Source organism: Heptranchias perlo, chromosome 8 (assembly GCF_035084215.1).
Source record: "Heptranchias perlo isolate sHepPer1 chromosome 8, sHepPer1.hap1, whole genome shotgun sequence".
Taxonomy (NCBI): domain Eukaryota; kingdom Metazoa; phylum Chordata; class Chondrichthyes; order Hexanchiformes; family Hexanchidae; genus Heptranchias; species Heptranchias perlo.
Genome location: NC_090332.1, coordinates 67,694,560 through 67,721,787, shown reverse-complemented (window position 1 = coordinate 67,721,787; position 27,228 = coordinate 67,694,560). Strand labels below are relative to the sequence as shown.

Below are 27,228 nucleotides of genomic sequence, written 5' to 3'. Positions count from 1 at the left end.
ATTGGGTAAGATCATCAAGGGATATGGAGCTAAGGTGGGTAAATGGAGTTGAGGTACAGATCAGCAGCTAATCTAATTGAATGGTAGAGCAGGCTCGAGGGACTGAATGGCCTACTCCTGTTCCTAATGTTCCTAAATAGTAGCAGTAACAACATATATTTTTACTGTAGTTGCTGAGCTTAGTGTAGCAGAAAATAATAAATAGTTTATAACTGTTCCATTATGATACGTGTAATATTCTTACACAACAGGTTTTTCTTTCTTTTCTAACATCAATGGAAGCCAACTATGGAGGTCTGACAATCTCTCTGTTAAGATTACAGAGATACTCATTGATTTGAAAAATACAGGCTGGTAAATATCTCAAAAATGTGGGACAAGTTACTTCGAACTTGTCCCAGACTGATGAAACCTATGTTCCTCTATCCTGACAGTTTACCCCTAATCTATAACATTTGCTTGATATAAACCGCCTTGCTTGCTTGTTTAATCAAGGACACTCGTGACCACTTATTTTGGAGCCCAGATGGCTTGCCACCATCCACTCCCCCATAGTCCTTGCTCCCTATAGCTTCTGGAGTGCACGTACACTTCATCACAGCAGTCATTGATGGCATCCATGTGGCCATCTGGACCATATGGTCCCTGGTCCTCCTCTGGCAACACCACTTGTTCCTTTTTACCTGCACACTGCAATACTCTGTGGTTTCTTTCTTTCTTTCTTTCTTGAAGGACACAGGCTGCTGTGAGGTGCTCACTCGTTCTCGCCACTGGCAGAGTACAATGACAGGAACATAGATCAGAATGCTGAGTACAAGAGATACTTGGAAATAGAACTTGCTTTACAAGATATCTGTATGATGGTTTTGGGGTTGTGTGAATACGAACATATGAAAATGATGGGCAGGAAAAGACCAGCTGGTTCATCAAGCCTGCTCCACACTCATGATGGCTGGAGCACCACGACTAAACACATCCTACCCTGCTCCCGCAACCACGAAAAAATAAATGGAAAATTCCGCTCCGAGCCCGTCAGACGATCGAAACCAGTCCAGGAGATCACATTGACCATGTATCTGTTAATTCACTTACCTTCTATATGATGCAAATTCTGCCCCAGCCAAGAACTGGTAATGCCTGTGTATGAGTGAGAAGAGGGATAAGACATAACAGCAGGATTTTACTGCTTGGGGAAAGCATTTGGCTTCATCTTGCCCCACTCTTTGACTGGTCATCCATGTCTTTGTCACCTCTAGACTCAACTATTCCATTGCTCTCCTTGCCGGCCTCCCACCCTTCCACTCTCTATAAACTTGAACTCATCCAGAACTTTGCTGCCCGTATCCTAACACTCACCAATTCCTGTTCGCCCACCGCCCCGGTGCTCGCTGGCCTAAATTGTTTCCTGGTCCGACATAGCCTTGATTTTAATATTCTCATCCTTATTTTCAAATTCCTCCATGGCCTCTCTCCTCATTATCTCTGTAACTTCCTTCAGTCCCACTACCCTCTGAGATCTCTGCACTCCTCCAATTCTGGCCTCTTGCGCATCCCCAATTTCCATTGCTACGCCATTGGTGGATGAACATTCAGCTGCCTAGACTTTAAACTCTGGAATTCCCTCCCTAAATCTCTCTGCCTCTCCACCTCTCTCTCCTCATTTAAGACACTCCTTAAAATCTATCTCTTTGACCAAGCTTTTGGTCACCTGTCCTAATATCTCCTTATGTGTCTCGGTGTCAAATTTTGTTTGCTAATTGCTCCTGTGAAGCTCCTTGGGATGTTTTACTGCATTATATACCTAGTGGTATATATTTACAATATAAATGCAAGTTGTTGTTGTTGTCTTATAGACAAGGATGTCCACGGGAGTCAACGGGTTGTAATCTCTTCCATCTGTCCCCTTATATTATGCACCGTCTTGTCCTGCAAGCAGAGAAAGGTGTTTTGAGATCTTGCTAGTTGAAGAAGCACAGTCTGTGAGTCGGTAAAAGATTGTGACATTGTGCAACTGGGTTGGAGATAACACTTTAGCCAAAGTTTTCAGACCTGTGCTTTCCGCCAACAAAGCTTCACAAAATTACCTCTATAGTTCATTCTTCCACTTCGGATGTGTCATAATAATGTATGTCTACCTCATGGTTTTCACACTTCCCGCGCTCCAGTCTCTCACTATTGCTCTGCTGTTCCTCCTCCAAAATATTTATCACGGAGAGACTTAATGCAAGACTCATGATGGAGAGTTCACCGAAAGGCCCCTCTTTCACTCTACATCTACTCCTCTGCTTGCTGTTGGAACTCCGCTCCCTCTCCCACTGGTGCTTTTAACAAGACTTCAAATGGAACGCGGAAATGAAGTAAACCCTGAGTAAAACTGCACGTTCGATGTAAATTGCTGCTTAACAAATAAAAAATAAAATGCTTTTAATGCCAGGACAATACATCAAAATGCCTTGGAAACATTTACTACCAGGAACAAGGTTAGGAGGGTGGACAAAGATTAATAACTGATCGATTAATAACAAACCACAGAATTACTATCCTTTAATGCACAATTACTGGATAGGGAAAGTTAACTTGGGATACTAGTAAATAACAGAAGATTGTGAATTTTTAGATCAAAATGATCCTCAAAATCGTGTACACTGTTTACTTTTCAGTGCCGACGAATGATGGTGGACCTACTGATTGTTATAGTGGAAACGGCGCTAACTATCGTGGGACTACATCTGTGACACTGTCAGGAAAAAGATGCCAGGAATGGGATTCCATGACGCCACATAGGCATGAGAAGACATCGCGCAATTTTCCTAATGCGTATGTACATGGCAAGCATCAATAGGCCGATTTTGTACCTAACTGATCACAGACACAAAGAAAGAAATAAAGACTTGCATTTCTATAGCACCTTTCACAACCTCAGGATGTCCCAAAGCACTTTACAGCCAATTAAGTACTTTTGAAGCGTAGTCACTGTTGTAATGTAGGAAATGCAGCAGCCAATTTGCACACAGCAAGATCCCACAAACAGCAATAAGATAATGACCAGATAATCTGTTTTAGTGATGTTGGTTGAAGGATTAAATATTGGCCAGGATACCAGAGAGAACTCCCCTGCTCTTCAAAGAGTGCCATGGATCGTGTACATGCACCTGAGAGAGCAGACAGGGCCTTGGTTTAATGTCTCATTTGAAAGATGCCACCTCCAACAGTGCAGTACTCCCTCAGTACTGTACTGAAGTGTCAGCCTAGATTATGTGCTCAAGTCTCTGGAGGGGGACTTGAAACCGCAACCTTCTGACTCGGAGGCGAGAGTGCTACAAATCTCCATGTTTTGTCTTTAATGGTACTTGCTGAATCTTTAACAAGCCAAAAATCAGTAAAACAGAGTCTATGTATTAATATGCGTTACTCCAGAGTACTCCCCAAAGGAACTTTCGGAGCATGGTCAAAATTGTGCCAACACTCCATTAATACTGTTGTACATTAACACCCAGTCACTGTGTACATTATCTTGAGTGCACAAAGGAATTTCACTACCCTTTTTCTCAACATCTCTCCCCTTGTACTCTCTCATTTACTGTCTCTTGTACATTCTTCATTTCTCTCCATTCATGTGTTCTCATCATCTCTCTCCTTGTGTTTTTCTTTCTACCTTCTTGTTACTGAGAATTTTTTGTACAAATTTGGAATATTCTTACTATCAAACAATCTAATTAGAAGCCATTGAAATACCTTCAAAACTGCATCAGGACAGCACCTCCCAAACCTGCGACCTCTACCACTTAGAAGGACAAGGACAGCAAGTGCATGGGAACACATCACCTCCAAGTTCCCCTCCAAGTCACTCACCATCCCGACTTGGACATATATGCCGTTCCTTCATGGTCGCTGGGTCAAAATCCTGGAACTCCCTACCCAATAGCATTATGGGAGTGCCTTCACCAAACGGACTGCAGCGGCTCAAGAGGAAGGCCCATCACCACCTTCTCAAGGGCAATAAGGGGTGGGAAATAAATGCTGGCCTTGCCAGCGACACCCCAGAACAGATAATACAAAATATATGTAACTGCTGATGAATTAATTCTCGACTGCATTGGAAAACTGGAGTTTTGCTAGTGGTGGCTCATATGAAGTGACAGTGATCGGTGAATAAGCGTTTATGGGAAATTGTGGGATCAAAGCATTTTCTAGATTCACGTGATCTTTCCTTATTGTATGGATGACAACACAGTCACTGTCTCATCCTCAGTTCATTTTGTCTGACAATTCCATCCATTCAAATGCAAAATACTCTACCATGAAAGAAATTCCAATTCTATTTCTTTATGGATAAGTGCTATATGTAAGATCTGTTAAGTATGCCTCAAAATCAAACACCTTAAGGAACGGCATCACCTTCAAAATGATGCCTAGGGAAATACTAGCCTTTCACGATAAACACCATAAAAAGATTGAAGTGTTGAAAGGTTTTCCTCTAGGACAGGGCAGGCAGTAAACTGGTCCTGAGAGATTGTTGATTCTTTTTTACTTTCAATCTACAGGGGACTGGTTGACAATCTTTGTAGAAATCCTGATTTTGATAGGATGCCCTGGTGTTACACAACTGATCCCTCAGTCCGATGGGAATACTGCAGGATTCCAAAGTGTGACATCGTACAAACTCAATCCCCTGTTATCACTTCTGTACCTGAGGCGCCAGTAGAAGGCAGTGAGGCACCTGAAGTATCTGCTGGTGAACCAGGTAATTAAAAGTAACCTCATTGGCAAGGAATATATCCAGTCATTACAAAAGCATTGTCATTGTATTACAACAAACTATGAAAGATTGCAGCATTTCTTCAAAAAAAAACTCATCTGGACACTTTTTAACTGACCAACAAACCTGCTTAAATAATTAGTTACATCAGTTCTCTATTACATTGAGTCTGCATTTATAAAATTGTTGAGAATGACTTCAATTTTAAGGCACTATTCCATCAACTACTATAACAGCTAAAGCTTAGAATCAACACTGTACAATATTATCATGAAAGTACTTAAAGTACAACTAAAGTTGAATCTATTTCAGGTGAAATACACTTAAAGAAGTAAATGCGACATAAACTAACATTGTAGATGTCACAATAGCAGACATAGACAAAAGTAGATGTACTTTGCAAGCACTAATATCTTATTGAAATTAAACCATCAATACTTGAACTTGGCCATTGCTTAAATTTCAGTTCTACTCTAGATCTTCTCTTGGGTTTAGCATCAGTGGGCACTCTCATAAGTGGACCTGCCTTCTTTACGATAAGGAGTTTTCCCAAACCGCCCAATATCTAGTTATATAACTGCATGACCCGGGAGCATAATAATGAGGCCCCCTTGTTACATGAAATGGATATTACAATCTTCATACATGTCCTCATGTGTGGTTCTCCAATCTTCTAAAAATTAGATTGATTGACCATTTAATGAGATGAGGCCAAATTTGATTTGTTAAGTTGATTTATTTTGCAGTCAGCCTGTAAATGTACAGAGTAATCATTATTGGAAACAACTTCATTTCAGCCCCTCCATGTAACAAAAGAAAACAATGCAACATGCCACACTGTCCCTGTTAGTCAACTTCAGTCCTTCCCTGCCTCTCTCAGCAAATCTTACCAACTGGCTTTGAACATGTGCTTTTCTTTCCTGTTCTCCTGCAGCTGGACAGAAAGTTGGTAATTTGAGTTCTGACCCTCTCCCTGTCTGGGGGTTGGCCAGTAGAGCTACCAATTATACCAACCATTTCCCCCCTCCTCCCCCAGTAAGGCCTCCCTCATAAAATTTACCCCACAGGCTTTCTTATTAGAAATGTGATCGAATCCACAAAATAAAAAAAAAGCTTCCAACAATAAATATGTCAACCAGCACATGTGTCAAGAGTGGGTGGTTTAAAAAAACTTAAAATGCTCTTGTATGGATGTTTTCTGTTACAAGACATTCTGGTCTTGGTTCAGTGAAGGTGTACAGGAACTTCAAGCATAACTCACTGGTCCATTAGATGATCTCCACACATTGTACAATATCAGGTACAGCACTTGCAATAATACAAAGAATACTTAAACTCTAAAATAAAATGGCTTAAGAATAGAATCATAGAAGGAGGCCACTCGGCTCGTCGTGCCTGTGCTGACTCTTTGAAAGAGCTATCCAATTAGTTCCACTCCCCTTCTCTTTCCCCATAGCCCTGCAAATTTTTCCATTTCAAGAATATGTCCAGTTCCCTTTTGAAAGTTACCATAGGATCACTTCCACCACCCTTTCAGGCAATGCATTCCCTATCATAACAAGTTGCTGCATAACAAAATGTCTCCTCATTTCCCCCTTGGTTCTTTTGCCATGGTAATACTACGGTTAAAACAAATACTTGGCTCTGAAAGTAAGATAACCTGTTTTTGTTTTTAACTGACAGCGATACCTAGCTATGCCTACCCTTCCAGTTTACATGATGAGTGAAATGATAATGAGTATTGTAAATATAACACAATTACAGCAAAATTAAAGCATCTGGGCTAGTCTGCAATGCACCAGAAGAGTGCACGGGACACGTTCCAACAGGTCATGTGTGTACATTTTATAGCAATTTCACCATGTTTACAAGGAACAATAAAAAAACACTGGTGCTTGTGGAAACAGATATATTTGACTCATATCCTGTGGGTCTAGTTGGTATGTTTGACCTTTATTTATTGTATTGATTTATTGTCTACTCCCTCCCTTTAGGTTTCCCCTATGCTCTATTCCCAAACTGAGAGGGCAGGCACGTGACCTGCTCCTGGGTCTCTGCCATTGACCCTCTTGACCCACAAGTGAACAAAATGGGCCCTTTGCGACTTATGCTCTGATTCTCACTCCCCTCCCTCTGACAGGCCAGCTGGGACTCGGAGCTCGATCTCCGAGGAGCCATATGTGCAAACCTACATTCCACTGTTCCACACTGTCCCGATTTAAACCCTTCTAAATGAAAAGAAACATAGCTGTGTATTATATTTTCTTGGTCTCTTGGTGCAACAATGACCCCCTTACCTCAGAGATGCTGTGATGCAAGAGATGGAAGTCATTCTTTCCTCTGTGTTGATTATATTTTGCCAGATTGCCTAATAAATAATGGAATGTCATATCGCGGGCCAAGAGCAACCACATCAAGTGGCAGGACATGCCAAGCTTGGTCATCGATGACCCCCCATTTTCATAGCAGCTACACTCCTCAAACACACCCCGATGCTGGACTGGATAGAAATGTAAGTTGGCCGTATGGCCTGCAGAAACAAGTCCTCGGCTGAGATCGTGTAATGTTTCAGAGATTGCATTTCATTTGTTCCATTCTGGCCTATCCTTTTCTATCACAGCCACCACCCTGTACTTATAGAGCACCCTGTATTTCTGGAGCACCCCCTCAAAGGGAAAAGACACAGAGCAGGAGATGGGGAAAACTAGGGGTTACAGGAGACTGAAAAGCAGATTGCCTTATCATAGAAATGTTGGTACATTCGACCCATCATGTCTGTGCCGGTGCTAGCTCCACATTAGAGCGACCTACCCGAGTCCTACCTCCCTGCTCTCTCCATACCTTTTAATATCCTTCTTCTTTGAGGGTTTGCCTCATTCTCCCTCGAATGTAAGCTTCGATAGTCACTTATGGTACAGCAGACCGTATCCTATTAACCCTTTGCATGGAAATAAATACTTGTAGCCATTCCCATTATGCATCCAGTATTAATCCTGCATTTATGGCTCTTGTCACTGATGCAACAATAGAGGCAAACTGCGGCATTTTGCAAACTTTGCAGTGAATGGTCCTTGCTAGTAAAAATGCTCGAGGGCTCTGAGTCTAAGCTTTGAAGCACTATATTATAGGCCTCTCCCCTAGTTTTTTTGTTCCTTCAACTTGCATTTCCTGTTGCAAGAGCTTTTAGTTGGGATAAGAGTACCAGTGGAATACTGAAGCCCAGTGGTGTGCTTTAGTCGTATGATAGATGAGCTATGGTTAAAGGTAGATATGCGGGTCCCTGAGGACTGATGCCTTGATGCCTCACTCCCAACAAGGGAGGCAATTGTGGGTGTGCACCCTGTGATTTTCTAACCATTAAAATGCATAGAGAAAATCCTGGGATACCTCCTGTGATGCACTGGGAAATATCAGATCATGGATATACACTTCAGAAGTCTTCAACTTTTCTATAAGCAGATGACCATCTGTTTTTTTTGGACCAATCCACTGACAGAGTTGAATTTGGACAAATTCAGGAAATCTGCTTACTGAATGATAGGTCAACATTGTGGGGGTTGGGAGAATTGATATCAGTGATCTTAAAATTCCAGTATAGACAAATCTCAGAACTGATCCTAGTAACTCAAACTGGCAGATGAAACTTCCATGTCCAAAAGGGTTTTTGGCATGTTTTATAATTCAATTGCCAAGGAATATACATACATAATTATTACTGGGGATGGGGTTTAATATCCTCTGTTAGTTGACATGTAAAACTCCTTTGGTTAACATTTGATAACCTGTTCAAAGATGCACAAAAGAATTTGATGGGAACAGTAAAGGACCCCAGGAGTGTCAGGATAGAAACCTCCCAATTCCTCCATTTTGCACAAACCACCAAAATTTGCCGAAAGTATAAGACATGCCACAATAAATTGACAAGAATCTGAAACAGACAGCAACCAAATGACCAGGAACTGGCTATTTCCCAGGAATTATATGTCAGCCCGATCAGATCCATAGGGATTAGCGGGGGATGAAATTGGACATGGGCGGGGACGCAAAGCAAATGGAATCGCATCGGTCGCCCGTTACACGCCCCGCCCGATATTCAGTTGCGTTGACTTCAATAGAATTGAATATCGGGCATATCCTAGAACAGGCGACAAAAAGCAAGGTTTTGCCCATGTCCGATTTCACCCTCCATTATTAAACAACCTGTTTGTATTTTTTTGTAAAGTTTAAATTTTTTATAATACCCACCTTTGGCATTCAGGTTACTTTGGTCTGCAATTCTATTCAACACTTGACCTCAGTAACTACTTCAGTAATTAGTAATGTCCTGAGCCGATTGATATTTCTGAGGATCCAACATTTCTACTAAAGAGGTGAGATGGGAAGACCTGACATCAAATTCAAACACATCTTTTACAAAACAAGAAAACTAGGATGGAATTCATAAATTTCAATATCATGTACTGTATAATTGCTGACATGCAAACAATAACCATGCCTCATCTTTGCTTCCCATCATACAATGCTGTTCCATTGTCACCCTAACATGGCAATGACAAAATAGTGAAACCAAACAGCAAATCCTACTTGCAATAGCAGAAGAAATTAATCTGAATGGCTAAGTGAAGATAAGATAATCTGCAAAAGAGTTGCCTGGTTGGATAAATCGTTACAAAGTGAATTATAAATATAAACAACGTTTTGTCTACTGCTGTCAGTCAATTGATCCCACAAGCATACGAGATTGGTTACGTTTGAGTGAGCTGCCTCGGCCTTAAGCTCTGGAATTCCCTCCCTAAATCTCTCCGCCTCTCCACCTTTCTCTCCTCCTTTAAGACGAGCCTTAAAATCTACCTCTTTGACCAAACTTTTGGTCACCTGATCTACTGTCTCCTTATTAGGCTCGGTGTCAATTTTGTCTGATTAAGCTCCTGTGAAGCGCCTTGGAATGTATTTACTATACTAAAGGCACTATATAAATGCAAGCTGTTGTTGTTGTTGGTCTAATATTTTCTTGTTTAAATGTAGTATTGCAGAAATCCAGATGGCGACGTTAACGGTCCATGGTGCTACACAACAGATCCACAAAAAAAATACGATTACTGCGATGATATTCCCATGTGCGGTAAATATTACTTTTGCTTTAGCTCTGTGTATCCTTTGCAAATGACGTTCGCTAATCTTCACAACATACCTCTGCATGTCGCTGTTCCCTTTGTTAGAATATTGGAACAGTAAATAGCTGAGGCGTGTGATATACTTTCCCATGCATACCAATCGATATAATCACACTTTCTGCTCACTGTACTTATATGACCTGTAGTTCAATGTGCCATTGTACTTCTCATAGGCAAGTAAACTAGAAGATATCCTTCTTCTTTCACATTGAAGCATTTCTCTACTTTGAGTGAGCTTTGGGGTTTGACCTGAAGAACAAATAATGGAAGAATCAAGGCCGAAATTGTTAGAACTAGACTGGCCACCCAAGGACTTTATTGTTATAAAACAATTAGTAAAATCTAGTAGCTTATTAGACTTTATTACATAAATATAAACACCGTGGATTATGCCTCATTAATTCAATACATCTACTGGTTATTGCCTCACACTGACTTTGTTGCATAAAGGGGAATAGAAGTTGAGAGGACTACATTTTATTCAAAGTATGCTCTCTTTTTATTGAACAAAACATTAGATTAACCATAAATTGCCCTTAACAATGTCAATTGTATAAGTCCCGTGAACCTTTGAGAGAGTAGACTCTTTCTCTGCTAGACTGCTCCAGTGACATTAATTACAATGATTGTCCTGGAGCAATGAGATACAAAAACTGATCAATAAGCTTAAAGATTTATGGTCTTAAGACAGTGAGGTACAAGAACTTACAAGGGCAGATGGAGGGGAGGGAATTTATGAGGGTGAATATTAGGCTCGTTAAGTGAGTAAGCACAGATCAGTGGCAAACATTAGACCTTGAGAGTGAACCATCATGGAGTATAACCAGGGACAAGGTTGTGGTAATATGGAGAGTAGTGCTGAGGGAAACCAGGGAAATGGGGATATTGAATGGATTAAGATTGGGAAAAGAAGCAAGAATAGTAAGAAAGTCTGCAAAGTTACCCATGAGATTGTAAAACCAAACAGATTCCAGGCGCCGTTCGGTGCCGCAAAAGGTAACAAGGTCCCGGAAGAAAAGGCCACTAGAATATCAGAGGCACAATGCACAGGCGTGGATTATACTGGTGAAATCTGCCCAATTTAGATCTATCAAGGGAATTGGGGCATGGAGACTTTCTGCTGATCCTTTGCCCCAAAAAATGGCCGCTTTGATTTTCCTCTGCCATGTCCTGGACCTGCCTGCCCTGAACCTGCCTCACCACATGTAGATGAAATCAGAGGGCTGTGGCTTTGTCGTCCCCACTATTTCTCTGTCATTGTGCTGAGTTCCCACCCCCAGAGGGCACCACCTGTATAAAAGGGATGGCGTTGGGATCAATGGTGTCCCAGAGGTGTGAATGGATGGTGAAGGCCAGAGGAAAGAGCAAATAGAATTCAGCAGGAGTCTGAAGACTGGAAGCGATTTCCACTCCACTACAATACTGAGTTACCTGGATTTAAAAGCAGTTGCTGCTATTTGCAAAGATCTCAAAGTCACAATAACCTTGTAAATAAACAATGGTTTTCCCTCTTGAAATTCCATTGTTCCTTTGATTTGAGGAAGAGCATGATAAGGATAGGGGGAAAAAAAGGAGGGAAGCTCTGAGAATCCAACATCATGCACATAGGCAACACCTGAAATGTAGGTGCTCAGGCCAGAAGTTTCTCAGACCAAGGAAGTCAACAATGGATATTTCCCAAAGGCAGTGGTTTCCTCATAATCAGTCAACAAGTTAGGCCAGTTGTTGGCACTAGACCTGAAGCCGCTTTCTACCAGTTGTACAGTCTTGTCAGTCACCTAATTTTTTATGCCACCGGATGTTTTCAGGCAGCCTCAAGTGATCTAAGTCACATAAATCAATCAGCAGTGCACCACTGTATTAAACGGGTGATAGACGCCCTGTTCAGATGGAGCCTCAGAACAATGGACCCATCAGAGCAGGGGGAGCAAGCACTGGAATGTTATCAAGCAGGAGGATTTGTCCAAGCACATGGTGCCATTGATGCCACCCACATGCCATTAAAGGCCCCACCTGAACATGCCCTCATCAACTGGAAGGGTTTTCATTCTTTAAATGCACAGTGATGCCAGCCACATCATTCTGCTAGTGTATGCATGCTATCCTAGGAGCTGCTATGATTCTTTTGTTCCCGAACAGTCAAAGATGCTTCCATGGTTCTGCCAGAGCAATGTGCCAAGATGGTTTCATGGAGATCAGTTCAACCATGGTTGATGACATCACTCCATCATCCAAGGATTGAAAGTAACAATGGGTTCAATGATGCCTTGAGTGCTGCACATATCATTATTGAACAGACCAATCATTATTAGAATCCCTGCGTCCGCTGCCTGGATACGTTGGGGGGAGCCCTATTGTTCCAGCAAGAATATCAAGGATATTAGTTGGATATTGCACAGTTAGGAAGGAATTAGATCTTCAATCCATAGAAGATGAAGAGGAAGGAGATGGAGGCCACCAAACCCCTCATTACAAAAAGGGCGTGCAGGAGAGAGAGGAGGAGGAGGACAACCCATCACCAGCAGTAGATGAAATTTGGCAGGAAAGTATCAACAACCAGTAGAAAGGTTGTACCCCATATCCAGAACCCATAACGCTGCTGAAGAGACTTTGCATTGCACACAAATTTCCAGAACTCAAATCTGCAATGCATTTCCCTTCATGAACAAATAAAGAGAACCAATAGCCTATATAATAATAACCCTCAAACACATCAATCTGCCAAAGATTTCCACATTTACTGACTGCCTCTTCATTATGTCCTGTTACTATTTCTTATCATGGTGCCTAGCCCTTGTGTCTAAAACTCTTTTGACAGGTGAGCCTAACCTCTTACTCCTACTTTGTGTTACCTCAGTGTCAGGAGACTGCACCAATGGAGCCCTCAAGGATTGAGGTGACATTTGTCTCAGTGATTCTGACATCCTCGCAGGACCTGCTTCCAGTGTCATGTCACTTTTTGCATTTAATGCCAAAAATCCAGAGGCTCCTTCTTGTACTGGCATTCGAGAAGGGCTGGATTGATGCAGCCACATTGTCACTATCATAAGAAACAGTGACATCTATGATCACTTCTTGCAGCCGTTAGTTCTGGGCACATGCTCCGTTGTTGCTAATGGTCTGGTCTGGGTGAGAACAGATGGAATATTCCCAATCCGACATTTCCCAATCCTATGTTTCCTATATTACAACAGGGAATATTTATCCCTCAATCAACATCACTAAAACAGATTATCTAGTCATAATCACATTGCTGTTTGTGGGACCTTACTGTGCGCAAATTGACTGCCACATTGCCTACATTACAACAGAGACTACACTTTGAAATTACTCAATTGGGTGTAAAGTGGTTTGGGACATCCTAAGGTCATGCAAGGTGCTATATAAATGCAAGTTCTTTTGTCCTATTTCTATTAACCTAAAAGCCCTCAGCTAGGATGCTTTTAAAGGAATCTATGGAAGCAGTCACGGCTGCCACTCTGCAATCAACGATCACCCTTCAAACCTCCTCCTGATGCCTTGTTGCCACAAGATTCCCCTGGACTGACACTTTCACCAGGGTGTGCTGCCTGCCCTGACCTACCGCCTACATTGTGCTGCAGATGCAAGTCATGGACTCCTCCAGCTTTTCCACTATCGACACGATATGAGAGGAGACTATCTCCACTCCCAGCACATGAGATCTATGCGCCTGAATCACACTTTGTCTGAAGACTGGGCTCCTGAGATCTGGTTCCCTGGGCTCTCTGAAATTACAGAACAAGTTAAACAAAATATATGAGTGTGCCAAAAAATGCTGAGATGAAATTTAATGCCAACAAGTGTAAAGCACCACACGCAGGAAGGGAACATGAGTGACACATGTACTCCATGAATGGTGTTGAAATAGCTGAGGATGAAGTTGAAAGAGACCTAGGAGCCTTTAGTAAACTCGACACTCAACATCTCCAACCAATACAGAGCAGCAATCAACAAAGCCAATAGAATCTTGAATGACATTGCCCAAACAATAGAGATCATCAGAGGAAATTCTGATCAAATTATACAATGCCATGGTCAGACCAGACTTTGAGTACTGTGTCCAGTTCTGGTCATCAAAAAAACAAGGGAGACATTTAAGCACCGAAGGAGTGCAGAAAAGAGCCACGAGGCTAATCCCTAGAGTCAGGGATCTGAGTTAGGAGAGAAGACTGCAGAAACTTGGGCTTTTCAGCCTGGAAAAGAGACATCTGAGAGGTGAACTCAAAGAGGAAAGTATGATAGTAATCAGTATGAAAAAGGTTAATGCGGAATAATACTTTAACTTAAACCGTAGGAGTAGAACAGGGGGCACAGGTTTAAACTAGTAAAAGGCAACTTTAGGACTGCTATCAGGAGGTCCTTCTTGCAGATTTACACTTGGAATGGACTTCTGGGCTGGAGCCAATTAGATGCAGCAATGGTGGGAGGGAGGAGGGAGAGTGTCGGGTCGTTCTGGATGAACAAATATAGATGGGCTGAATGTCCTTCCTCATCTGTAAGTATCTTGTGAACTCTGTAACTCATGGTGTGGAGCGTGACTTCAAAGTGTCCTGAGGGCTGGCCTGGAGCCCAATCCAAGGAAATCTCACTAAAAGCTGGTGATGATTTGAAGGTCACTGTGCTGGCCATAAAACTGATGTTTAGAAAAAGATGAAGGAACTTATAGCTGGTCTATTATTTCCTTCTGTAAAAATGTAGTGTCTTTTGTTTAAATCTCCCCCTCCACCAATCATCCCTTTCCTTCCCCTTTCATGACAATGATTTTTCTGTGGAATGGAAGTATATGTTAAGACATTCATAACTATTAATGTCTGACCACTTCAGCTAACATTGGTATCTGCACAATGTGAAAATGCACACAAATCAAGGTGGTCATTATCTGAGTTTGTGCTACCAGCACGGGGGTGGGGAGTGGGGGTGGGGTTGGGATAGCCATACCTGCCTATCTGAAGATTGCAGTTGCTAAAAGAGATGGATGGAAACTCACGGCCGTCGCACCTGTGATTTCCCATGATGCACTGCGTCAGGTGAGGATTCCGGGCAATGGAGCGGACCCAGAAAATCGTCCCTCAAAAGTACATTTATTTCAGTTTTAAAATGGCAACGCTGCTCAGAATGGAGCACCGGACAGCACCGGTAGCATAATGGTCATGTGGCTGGACCAGCAATCCACAGGCCTCGACTAATAATCCAGAGAACGTGAGTTTAAATCCACCATTGGCAATTTGAGAATTTGAATTCAGTTTTTTAAAAAACTGGAAATAAAAAGCTGGTATCAGTAAAAAGTGACCACGAAGCTGTCGGATTTTCGTAGAAACCCACTGGCTCACTAATGTCCTTTAGGGAAGGAAACCTGCCGGCCTTACCTGCTCTGGTCTATATGTGACTCCAGTCCCACACCAATGTGATCGACTCTTAACTCTCCTCTGAAGTGGCCCAGCAAGCTGCTCAGTTCTAGGGATGGGCAATAAATGCTGGCCTTGCCATCTACGTCCGCAGCCTGAGAATGAATATTTTGTTTTAAATTCCCTACTCAGAGAATCTGTAGCTCAAATCCCAGCTCTCATGATCATGTGAACTCACCTGCCCTTATTGGTTGAATTTAGTCAGTTCACAGCTATGTCCCAAACTGCACGAACATGGAGCAGTGGAAAGCTGCATCTCAGCTGAGGAGGAAGAAACTTGCAGGACGAGTCCTAACCTGTAGGCTTAAACCTTCTGTCACTTGATTGCAGAACAATAGCGATGGTGACGATTTCCCCTCCCCCAATCACGTGACATCCAACCAAGTTGACAGAAGGTTAGCACGAGGGACCAGAAAATGGTGTGGGAGGTTGGAAGCAGAAAATGTATGACTTAAATAGTTGAGCTAATTGTTCTATTTATGATGCTAGAACTCCCTAATCAGTGTGGAAATCCTGTTGTCAAACCCAAGAAATGTGTGGGAAGAATTGTTGGCGGCTGCATATCCAAACCGTACTCCTGGCCTTGGCAAGTTAGTCTTCGTACAAAGTAAGTGGCTTGCCTCAGAAAACAGATGGTACAAAATCTTTCCTAGAAAAATTACGAGTCAAGTCATGCTGCCAGTCTCTGTTACACACCAGAAATGAGCACAGAGGGGCAGTAACATGAGGGGAAATTAGTCTTGGAGCGGGAGCAGAGGAGATTTACTAGAATGGTACCATGGATGAGGGACTTCAATTACATGGAGAGATTAGAGAAGCTGGGATTGTTCTCCTTACAGCAGAGAAGGTTAAAGGGAAATTTAATGGAGGTGTTCAAAATGATGATGGTTTTTCATAGAGTAGATAAGGAGAAATTGTTTCCACTGGCAGAAGTGTTGGTAACCAGAGGACACAGATTTATGATAATTGGCAAAAGAACGGGGGGAGATGAGGAGAATTTTTTTTTACACAGAACATTATTTACATTCATCCTACTTTTTACAAACCTCTGAAACTTACCATTAAAGTGTTTCAATCAATTGCTGTTATATTATTAAAAATGTCTTGTATATCATAGCTTTGGTGCTCACTTCTGTGGAGGAACTCTTATTGATGCCAAGTGGGTGCTCACAGCCAAACACTGTCTAGAACGGTAAGGAAACAAAGCATTGGATGCTTATAATTTTAAAGACCCTGTGCTTACTGACCTACATTGGCTCCCGGTCTGGCAATGCCTCGATTTTAAAATTCTCATCTATGTTTTCAAATCTCTCCATGACCCCCCCCCCCCAAATCTCTGTAACCTCCTCCAGCCCTACAACCCTCCGAGATCTCTGCACTCCTCCAATTCTGGCCTCTTGCGCATTCCCGATTTTCATCGCTCCACCATTGGCGGCCGTGCCTTCAGCTGGCTAGGCTCTAAGCTCTGGAATTCGCTCCCTAAACCTCTCCGCCTCTCTACCTCTCTCTCCTCCTTTAAGACGCTCCTTAAAACCTACCTCCTTGACCTCACCTGTCCTAATAACTCATTATGTGGCTCAGTGTCAAATTTTGTTTGGTAATACTCCTGTGAAGCGCCTTGGGACGTTTTACTACATTAAAGGTGCTATATAAATGCAAGTTGTTGTTGTAAAGATGAATGTGACAAATACTGACAGTTAATTTAATCATTGAATCCGTTGCAGATCCTCGAGGCCTTCGGCCTACAAAATCTATCTTGGAATATATAGAGAGATTGGACGTGAATCATCGAGGCAAATAATAGATGTTGACCAAATAGTTACCAAGTCTTACATGCATGACATTGCTTTATTAAAGCTTAGCAGGTATTTATTTTCATTTCTATTTTTATACTTGCGTTTGATTTTAATGAGCTATTTCCTCCTGTGTTGGGGTTGATGCAGAGTTTGTGAAGGATGCACCACCTACGCCCCAAGGGTTTGTGTGCACCGTGAAAATAATATTCCTACTTCCGAACGGTCCAGAAGGAAAGTCGATGCATGGCGCAAGAATTGGAGCAACTTTCATTTGCCCTGAGTTTACACTTTCAACCACACAGGATGAGATGAGGAAAATAGAGCACCAAGAATCCAAGGCATTGAAACTATAGCCACGTATGAACACTGAATGGGACCGATCTTGCTGGAAAAATAACGGCGTGTTAATGACGCTCTCCGTTATTACTGTGCAAATCAGCCAGCAAGTTCAGGGGATTTCGAGATATGTCGTGAGTTCTGAATCTCCAGAACTTGCTGGTCCATTTACGCCGCTCCACCGTTTGCTTCGCACAAACAGCATCTCGCCCTTAGCCTCCCCATTATTTGTAAGAACTTGCACATTAATTGCCCATTAAACTTGCTGCAGAAAGTTAGGGCTGGTAATTAAGAGCGTAAACACCTTTTTAATGATGTGATAATTGTTAATACAATTCCAATCAACCTCTCTGGCTCAGTCTCATTCCTGCAGGTAGTAAATTCTTCTTAGAGATTTAAAAAATTTCAAATCTTAAATTTTTAAAGTTTTTTTCTTACTTTTTCTCTCTGTCTCTTTTTACTCTCTTTCTTAATCCAATCTTTCTTTCCCTTGCTTTATTTCTCTTTCCGTACCTGATTTGACTCTAATTCACCCTATTTCCTTCTCCGTCGTTCCTCTGTTTCTTTCTCAATCTTTAAACATAGATTGTTTGTCCCATCGTTCACCAAGGTCCCAGATGCCCGTTGCCCTCGCTGCGTCGTTACCAGCTCGCATTTCAAGCAAGTTACGACTCAAACATTTTTTCCAGCTGAAGAGTGCAGGAAAAAGTCTAAGGGTGCACGCCGCAAGATGCCCCACTCCAGCAAGATCTGTCCCCATGTGTTTTCTTAAATTCCTCTTGTGTAGCAGGGATGTCAATACATTTAAGTTAAATGAGTTAACACCTCCGCTAAAGTAGCAGAGTGAGGAATTTCAGATGAATATGATAAGCTTTGTACTTTAATATATCACAGTATAATATCACGTCCATTGTCTTTTTCCTTTAGCTATGAAAATTTTAAAAACAAGCACAATGTTTACTACAATTATTGTTGAGCAGCACACAGATACTTGAATAAAAAGGTGGCCTTTCACCAGCCTGGCATGTGGTGTCCTCAGGAGTGCTGCCAACCACCGTCATTCACAACATGTGTCTGGTGGTTATCAGCAATGGGGCTTGTCTATCTTTCTGCTTCACCTAGCAACCACTGGAATGATCCCTAGAATTGTTACTTCATCGATGACCCTACTGCCACTCCGCAAAGGACACATTAAAAATGAATCCAATTTCTTGACAGAAAAATCAGATAATGAATAAGACGGAGAAATTCTGGCATACAAGTCCGATATTTGTGACTGAAAAAAACCCACTTGCCAGTCAGACCTCAGACCTGAATTCTGTACTGGACACAATGCGGTAGACTATTTTCTGGTAACTATTATTGCTTCAGCAGGCCCCGTTTGTCAATAATGGCCCGTCCAATCAATACGTACAAAATAATTACTAGCCACAATACACAGGATTGAAAAATAACTAATAGTTGTACCACCTTTCTTGTCCACGGATGGACAGAGAAATTAATGTATTCAGCTCATTATACATTGAAAATACTACACAAAACATTAGAACAACAATTATAATCAGAACAAACTAAGCAAGGATTAAAACCTGTGAGAGAATTCTGGTCTGAGGATGTTGTCCTACGTTATATACTATTTCCGACCATTTAGGTTCCCCTAGCTCTCCTACATCGCTTTCTATGGTCACATTTTGTTGTTGTAGGTCAATTAGGTGATGCATTGATGTGACTTTCTGGTCGAGTATGGTTTTAAGATTCAGTGACAGTGGTGGAATCGGATATCCAAATTGCATAATCGCCTTCTAAGCTTCTCTTAAACCGATTTCCACCTGAATTTCCAAAGCATTATGAATGTTCACTGGGATCAGGACCGAACTCGCAACTCTAGCAAGTAACTCAGGGGTAAAGCAAAATGATGGAGTTAGTACAGGGCACTCTTTCCCATGGTGGTAAGTCAAGTCTGATTTCGTCACACAGTAGCAACCTCTTCCCAAATATCCGTGCTTTGCCTGTCCCGATTTCCATCTTCTAATACTAACAGTACAGTTAGGGGCGTGCTCATCCAAGGTGAAACCACAAACTGGGACAGTGTTCTGGGTGACATTGCACTGACACATCCATGTGCCCTTGATCTGAGTACAGCAAGATAAATCTGGTGTCACCCAGGTTTCACCATCTTTTGTCAGTTGACAAATTCTTTATGTATGTCACCTTTGAGGACGCCTATGGCCTCCACCTTGAAGACCTCTGAAGGCTTCTGATCGGGTGAAAGGTGTGAAATGGCAGTAGTTACGGTGAAAACATGTCCGTCTTTTCTGTCTTTACAGGAGTGTTTCACTGGGTATACAGATCCCAGGCGCCTGACATTACAATGGTTTTCTCCATTCTCACCAGTCCATTTGTCTAGCAGTTCGTTCATTATAAAAGAAGGGATGCGATTCCTCTCAATGTCTTCCATTCCCTTCTGCACCTGAGACAGTATAAACCCGCCCCCCCCCCCCCCCATGCTGCACGCAATTCCTTTGGAGATCTGACCCTTAGATGTCTCCATGTCACCGATCATTGTATTAACCTTTTCCTGAGTCTGTCGAAAGTTGTCAACCATTTCCTTCAGAGACAGTAAGACTTGTTGCTGTTCATTCAATGACCCTGTCACTACCCTATTCTCCCCTTTCATAATGCCTTTTAATTGCTTTCACATGGCTTCATCGTGTTCCCACATGCTTTCTATGTCAATCTTGTTCCAAGTGGCCGTTCCTGTTCTACCCCCTATACCCAACCATGCAGACACTTCCCGTTTTCTATTCTGTCTACTGGGGGCTGTGGGGTTATTCCTCGGGACTTTATCTACGTCCCGACCTGAGTTTCTCTCCATAAACTGTCTAAGTTTCTCGGACGCATGTGTTGGTAGAATCTCTCTTAAGTTTCATTACACAAACCTGGTACGTTTAAAAAATTAAACAGAACAGGGAAGATGTCAAATCTCACATCATTGTATAGTGTCTGAAACGTTTTGAAAACCAGTAAATCATTGCTAGAACCTTTCTCCGCAACTGGCAACCTGGTGGAGGCCAAATGGACGGTTGCATCTGACGTCGGTTTGCATTCTCAATTACTTTAAAGCAGAAGGACCAGGATGACAGCATTCTGGTTTCTTCTCTGAGTAGGCACCCATTGCAATCAGCATGTCGCTTCCAGACCTGAACGAAATTCAGAGAGCTTGTCATTGCCTGTGTCCCATTAGGGAACGCAAAGGTGTCCTTAATGTCCCCCATATAGGGCATGCCAAAAGGCACCAGGTCACTGTCCTTACTGGAGTTCGCACTCATCCAATACCATTTGATAGGAGCTGGTTCTTTTCCCTCGCCGATACACGTACATGTCAACCGAAGCCCTTTCCCTGCGGGTACGTGTGCCAAAATGTCTCGTGTTGACCTTGATCCGGTCTCATTGGTGGTATAGCTCATGATGACACAGTCCCAGTAGTTCTGAAGGTGTTCGGTTTCACTGAGGGGCAAGGCACATCTCAACATGACAGCCACCAATATGTTTATGATCCAACCTTGGTAATGTGTAATATACCTGCAAGATGTAATATATGCTCTTGGTGAATATCTGACACCATTTTTTATTTACTTACATGACAAGTGTATAATATATGACATGCCATGACCAAATTAATAAAACGGTGCTTTGTATCCATGTAAAGCACAAAAGTTTTCTTAAAATTTAATTTGAAATGAACATCTTTTATACACTTGTAACAAGGCTACTTTTAAAATCCTGCCATAAAAGACAAGGCTACAAAGGGTTAAACTGCTTTCGGCTCTGTGGGACGAAAAGAGGACGGAGCTGACACCAAAAATAACATCACGCAGGCATGTTTTAAAAAGAGGCTTTTAAAGGAAAGAAATGCTGCAGCTTTTTTAAACATTTGGAGCATTCTTGATATTAAGCCATCAACAAATTTACTGTTTACTGAATCGCGGACGAATCGACACCCTCCTAATCTTCCTTCCTAGTTTCCGTTGAGGGGGTGTCACATTACAGACGTATTTGTCTGAGACAAGCCACTGTGGTTTCACATTAGGTCGGGCTCGAAGCCCCATGTTTGTTACGTTCATAGGATCGGGGTATGGCCACCAGTCATCTGCATTCTCTATTGTTATAATCTCATGCTGGCCACACTACCCTTAAGTTCAGGTCCGTTGTTCCATTTAGCTGATCTGAATGAACCCAGCAATCGTGAGATTGACGGGTAGGTCCTTGACAGTGTATTTTGTAAACCTGCGGGCTTCATTTGTCGATAATGGGATGCGGGCCTTCAAATTTTGGTTTCTATTTTCCCTCACACCTGTTAAGGCGGACCATCACTTGGTTGCCTATCTCTTACCCTTCTGAGGTGGTCTGAATCTGGCCCAGTGGACCTACTCGGGCATGTCCCATATTTCGGGCTGCCAATAGTTGCACTTGTTGTAAGTGTTGTTGTAACTGCTGCATCCGGGTGTCCATTTTTACACTTTCTAGCTGAGGTCCTGATAAATGACCTGCCATCCACACTTCAGAGAGGCGCATCCTTCTACTGGTCATTATTTCGAACGGGCTATACCCCGTGCTTTTAGAAGGAGTGCCTTGAATGGCCATTAGAAGGAGGGGTAGGTAGTAAGCTATCCCATCGTTTTCCTGAATCGGAGAGGGACTTGGCTAATCTATTCCTTATGGTTCGATTAATTTGTTCCATTATTCCTGCTGCTTGAGGATTATATGGAATGTGGAATCGCTGCTGGATTCCTAAAAATCGGAGTGTTTCTTGCCCAGTGAAATGGGATCCTCTATCTGATTCACTAGTGTCTGACAACCCCCACTGGGTGAATACATGTTCAATCAAGACCCTCGCTGTTTGATAGGTGGTGTTTCTTACCACTGGGAAAGCCTCTACCCATTCCGAGAAACACTCTACCACCACCAGAGCATGTTCCACTTTACGCACAGTGCGAGGCAAGTGTCCGATGTAGTCAATCTGCAGCCATTTCTATGGCCCTGATGTGGCTTTAACATGTCCCGGTGGAATTTTCATTTTTGGACCACGATGCCATGCCCGTAATGGCCTCTTTAATCCGTTTGATAGTGTGCACTATATTATGATGCGCGTCATATTTTCTATGGTCTGTTTCCACTATTTCCCCTTTCTCTCCGCCTCTGCCAAATCTCCTAATTCTATAAATCCCTTAAAACCAAACTGTTGTGGTATGTCTCTCCACAGACACATGTGAGATGCCCCAGTGTCGACTAGTAAAACTCCGGGACAGCCTCCTACCCATGCATCTACATAGGGTCTACCATGGGGGTCCATATGTAATCGACTAATGGATCCCTCCACCGACGAGGCCGAGGATTGTAAACTTGTATGCCGGCCGTGATCATCCATATTGAACGGCTGGGGGATATCTATCCAGCCCCCTTTGCCAGAATTACCCATATGCCTTTTCAGTTGTTCCACCTTTTTCCTCAGGCATTCTATCTCAGACGCCCCTTCCTTACTATTTCTGTTTGGGCAAGCTGCACCCACCACCTTCTTAGGACATTGCCAGGAGAAATGACCTGCCTGGTCGCAACACCAACACTCTGGTCCCGATCGGTCTCTGGTTGGGGCTGATGGGTCAGGACGGTACTGGGATCTTCCCTGTTTCCTCCAGGGTGGGGCCGTTGGACCTAGAGTCATAGAGTCATAGAGTTATACAGCACGGATAGAGGCCCTTCGGCCCATCGTGTCCGCGCCGGCCATCAAGCCCTGTCTACTCTAATCTACTCTCTGGGGGTGTACCACATGTATCTTGGCCGCCCTTGTCTTGTAGCTACTATCTGTCTACAACCATGATTCTGATGCTGTGAGAGTTTTGCAGCACAATATTTTGTCGGCTAATAATTTCTGACTTTTTTCCGCTTCTATTTCATGTTTACGTGGTTCTGTCTTTTACTTACTTATCTGTAGAGTTTGCCACTCTAAGAGTACAGCTTTCCAACTACCTTACTTGAGTTTCTTTTCCTCAGTGAGTGTCCGAACCAGGACCTCCAAGTCTTCTATATTTTCAATATTTTTACCTGGGTTCTACATAACCCTAATTTACCATTGGCAATATTTCTGAAGTGTCGTCACCAAACAGCTTGTATCTTTGCCATGGTTTCCCTAAAGCCATATATATATATCTGTATCTCCACCAAGCAATCGTTTACCGCTTTTTGGTTTCAACTATACACTCCTCCAGAGGAATAGGCTACAACCGTACTCTCCTCCTAGACGTCTAATTTACCACAGAGTCGTCTTATAGTAAATCTCATGTATTACAATCACTTAAAACTCAGGCCAACCCAGGGATACCAGAAAGATGTAAGAAATATGATTTCTAGACCAAATCATAATCATGTATCCCATCATGCAAAGCTTCAGGCGCTTGGCTAAAAAGCGAGGCTGTGGGCAGACGTCGTGTCTGTGAGACAAGGGAGGGGGCAACATTCCACAGGGAGTAATAAGTCTGACATCAGGCCATCAGGCAAAGTGATTGGGAATATTGCAGAGACAATAGAAGTGTCAAACAGATACACTGAAGTCTAATTGTCAGAAACAGATAACAAAAAGTTCCAAAGATTCAGGACCGGGACACAGACTAATCCTGTTATGTTAATTGCAGGAACTTTGTGCAGATAATTAGGTAATCTTCGTGATTGGCATATACAGGATGAGACATCTTAAATGTCTGCATCCGAACAATCCAAATACACAGAAAGATAAGGGTATGTCCCTCCCTCATAAGCTTGATAGAATTGACAATCCAAAAGATGTCTGGAACAATGGGAACCCTGGGGGGAAAATGTCTGGAACAGATGATATCATGGGGCCAATGTCGTTAAGCTACTAGAAGCAAATATGCTTCAGAAAGATATAAGAACTGAGAATTTTTCCCACTAAAAGTTAGAAGCAGCTTCTTGAGACTGGTGGAGGTCCACACACCCTACAAACCAGGTCTGATCACCCTGACATTTCCTAGGGACAGGTTGTGCCATCCTTGTTTTTTTGATATAACTGTATTACAACATTGTTATATAAATACTTGTTGTTTGGTATAACTGCATAAGAATGTTGTTTTTGTGTCTATAATAAAGCTTGAATGTTCGGTCAAACTCGGGCCCAAATCATCGTGGAAGTTATTATTAAGAAGGATTAACAACCTGTTAATAATAACATATTTCCAACATATATAAATAACTTCATTGATTGCAAAACCATCATATCTCAACTATACATCCTACTGTTACCTGACAGATCGCAACCTATCCCCACTATTTCTACAAAATGGTAGGATTGGCAATAATAGCGTATATGGGTTGCCAAAGTCTTTATTTCTTCGTCTCATTAGTGTTACCAATTAGAATATCACTTTCTCACCATTGTAAGTGATTGGTATTTGCCTTTTCTAACTGTCAATAAAGCACAGGAGAGAACATTAGTTGGCTTTAAAATTGAACTGGTGATTTTTTTTGAAAGTTGAACTATTAGCATGAAGAAAGACACTCACTTTTCTCCCTCTCTCTGACCTGTCTTTCTCTGTCTCCCTTTCACCTCCTCTCTCTCTGACCTGTCTTTCTCTGTCTCCCTTTCACCTCCTCTCTCTCTGACCGCAGTCTCTTTCTTTCTCCCTCTCTCAACTTAATACATTTTCTGATGTATATAAAACACAAAACAAAAGGTAAAACAAAGGTGTAAATGGAGCAGTCATTTTTTAAAACTCTTTTTCTCTCTCTCACACACTCACACACACACTCACACACACAGTTGATCTGTGATTTTTTAAAAAAAATATTCTTACCTGAATAAAACTTTGCCATCTAGCTTTTAAGCCAGGATCGCTGATCACAGATATTCGGGGAAATGTCTTTAGTTTGCAAGCAAAAGGAACAAAATTGTACATTATGTGATAGTTAAGAAGTAACCATTTTGTGTGAATGAAAATGAAAATAAAAATGATTTTAAACATATCTTTTGATTTTAGGCCAGCAGTCCTGAATGACAAAGTAGCAACAGCCTGTTTGCCTGAAAAAGGCTATATATTACCAAGTGGAGCTGAATGCTTCGTTACAGGCTGGGGTGAAACACAAGGTACATATTAAAGCAAATTTTTCTCAAAGTAAAATAACATGACCTTAATTGTTTGCTTTTCCTTTCCTTTCTCTACTAATTTGCTTTCCCCCGCACCTGTCTTCTCCTGAAGGAATCGATTCCTGGGCTGCTTGTCGTTTCATAGGTAATGATCACTTAGCCAAGTGGTATGAGCCTAGAAAGTGAGAAACGACTGGCTATTTGACCATGGGGGAACCACAGATAACTGCTAACCCTGCCTTAACCCAAATCCGCGTACAAGAATTTTCAAAAGGCATTGTGGAATCAAGAGCTGTAATTCTTGGATTTTGGCAGGGTGGGTAAGGAAGATCTCTGTCTGGAAGGAGGGTCCAGTTAGTTGGGGGGGAGCCCAATCATGCCGAGATTCTGTCCTGTTTACACTGGCTCTGTAAATTCTGGCAGGGGAGGAGTGTAGGCAGATTTTATGTCAAGGGATAGGGGGAGGGGGGACCGTTGGGAAATTTCACCCATTCTGTCCTTATAAGGTCTCAGAGGAGCTCACACTACAATAACAGCAATTTGCATTTATATAATGCCTTTAACATATGAAAACATCCCAAGGTGCTTCACAGGAGCGTTATCAAACAAAATTTGACTCTGAGCCACATAAGGAGGCATTGCCGGACCCGGAGGCAATGTAGGTCAGCGAGCACAGGGGTGATGGGTGAATGGGACTTGGCACGAGTTAGGATAGGGACTAGCTGAGATCTGGCATGAATCATGCTGAAGGCCATAAGAAGGCCCCAAACCTTTACCAGGGAGGAGATCAAATTACCTTCGCAAAGATGCCCACTTGCTGCATTGGGAGCAGAACATCTCCACAGGGAAGTTTTTTGTCAGGCCCTTGCCGTTGGAGTGTGCTATCGGAGGTAGACCCTGACACACCCTTACAGGCACAATTTGGCACTCGGTCACATACACTCAAACGACCCTAGCCCCGACATTTGGGGCAAGGTCAGTGTCTCCACACCTGGAGCAAACAGAGATACTGCTCCGTCGCACTTGTGCTGGCGAAGAACACCACTGGAAATTTCAGGGCCTCGGTCAAACTTTTCCCCGCTTGCTCAAGGCCATTTGCAGCCAACTAGTGCAAAGATGGACAATCAGACCTCTGGCCTCCCTGGTTTACATGGTTCAACCACTCAATGCCTTTGCCAATGGAGCCTTGAAAGGAGCCAAACCTGTTCAATTCAAGCTGTAGTGAACAGTAAGATACGAGCTATTCCCTATTATTTCAAATACATCAGAGATACTGGCTTCCAATATGGTTTACTACTAACTGATTCAGTAATCTGGGCTCTGAGACCCAATATGGAATCTGCAAACCTACAATCATCCTCCGTATATAAATACTTTGATTGAGACCAAGAACTTGTTAATTGAAGAAAGAAAACAGAAGAAAGACTTGCATTTATATAGCGCCTTTCATGAACTCAGGACGTCCCAAGGCGGTTTACAGCCAATGAAGTACTTTTGAAATGTAATCACTGTTGTAATGTAGGAAACATGGAAGCCAGTTTGTGCACAGCAAGGTCTCACAAACAGCAATGTGATAATGACC

The 27,228-nt window shown here is 42.4% G+C and overlaps 1 protein-coding gene across 1 annotated transcript in view; it reads left to right on the top strand.

Moving 5' to 3' along the window:
• The window catches only part of plg (plasminogen), a 120,147-nt gene that overhangs the window by 70,076 nt on the left and 22,843 nt on the right, over positions 1 to 27,228 (top strand). Inside the window, exons 10-17 of the mRNA XM_067989230.1 lie at positions 2,661 to 2,817; positions 4,545 to 4,744; positions 7,123 to 7,271; positions 9,785 to 9,881; positions 15,849 to 15,966; positions 16,477 to 16,551; positions 17,084 to 17,224; positions 25,540 to 25,646. Coding sequence (XP_067845331.1) covers positions 2,661 to 2,817; positions 4,545 to 4,744; positions 7,123 to 7,271; positions 9,785 to 9,881; positions 15,849 to 15,966; positions 16,477 to 16,551; positions 17,084 to 17,224; positions 25,540 to 25,646 — 1,044 coding nt within the window. The remainder of the gene's footprint in view (positions 1 to 2,660; positions 2,818 to 4,544; positions 4,745 to 7,122; positions 7,272 to 9,784; positions 9,882 to 15,848; positions 15,967 to 16,476; positions 16,552 to 17,083; positions 17,225 to 25,539; positions 25,647 to 27,228) is intronic.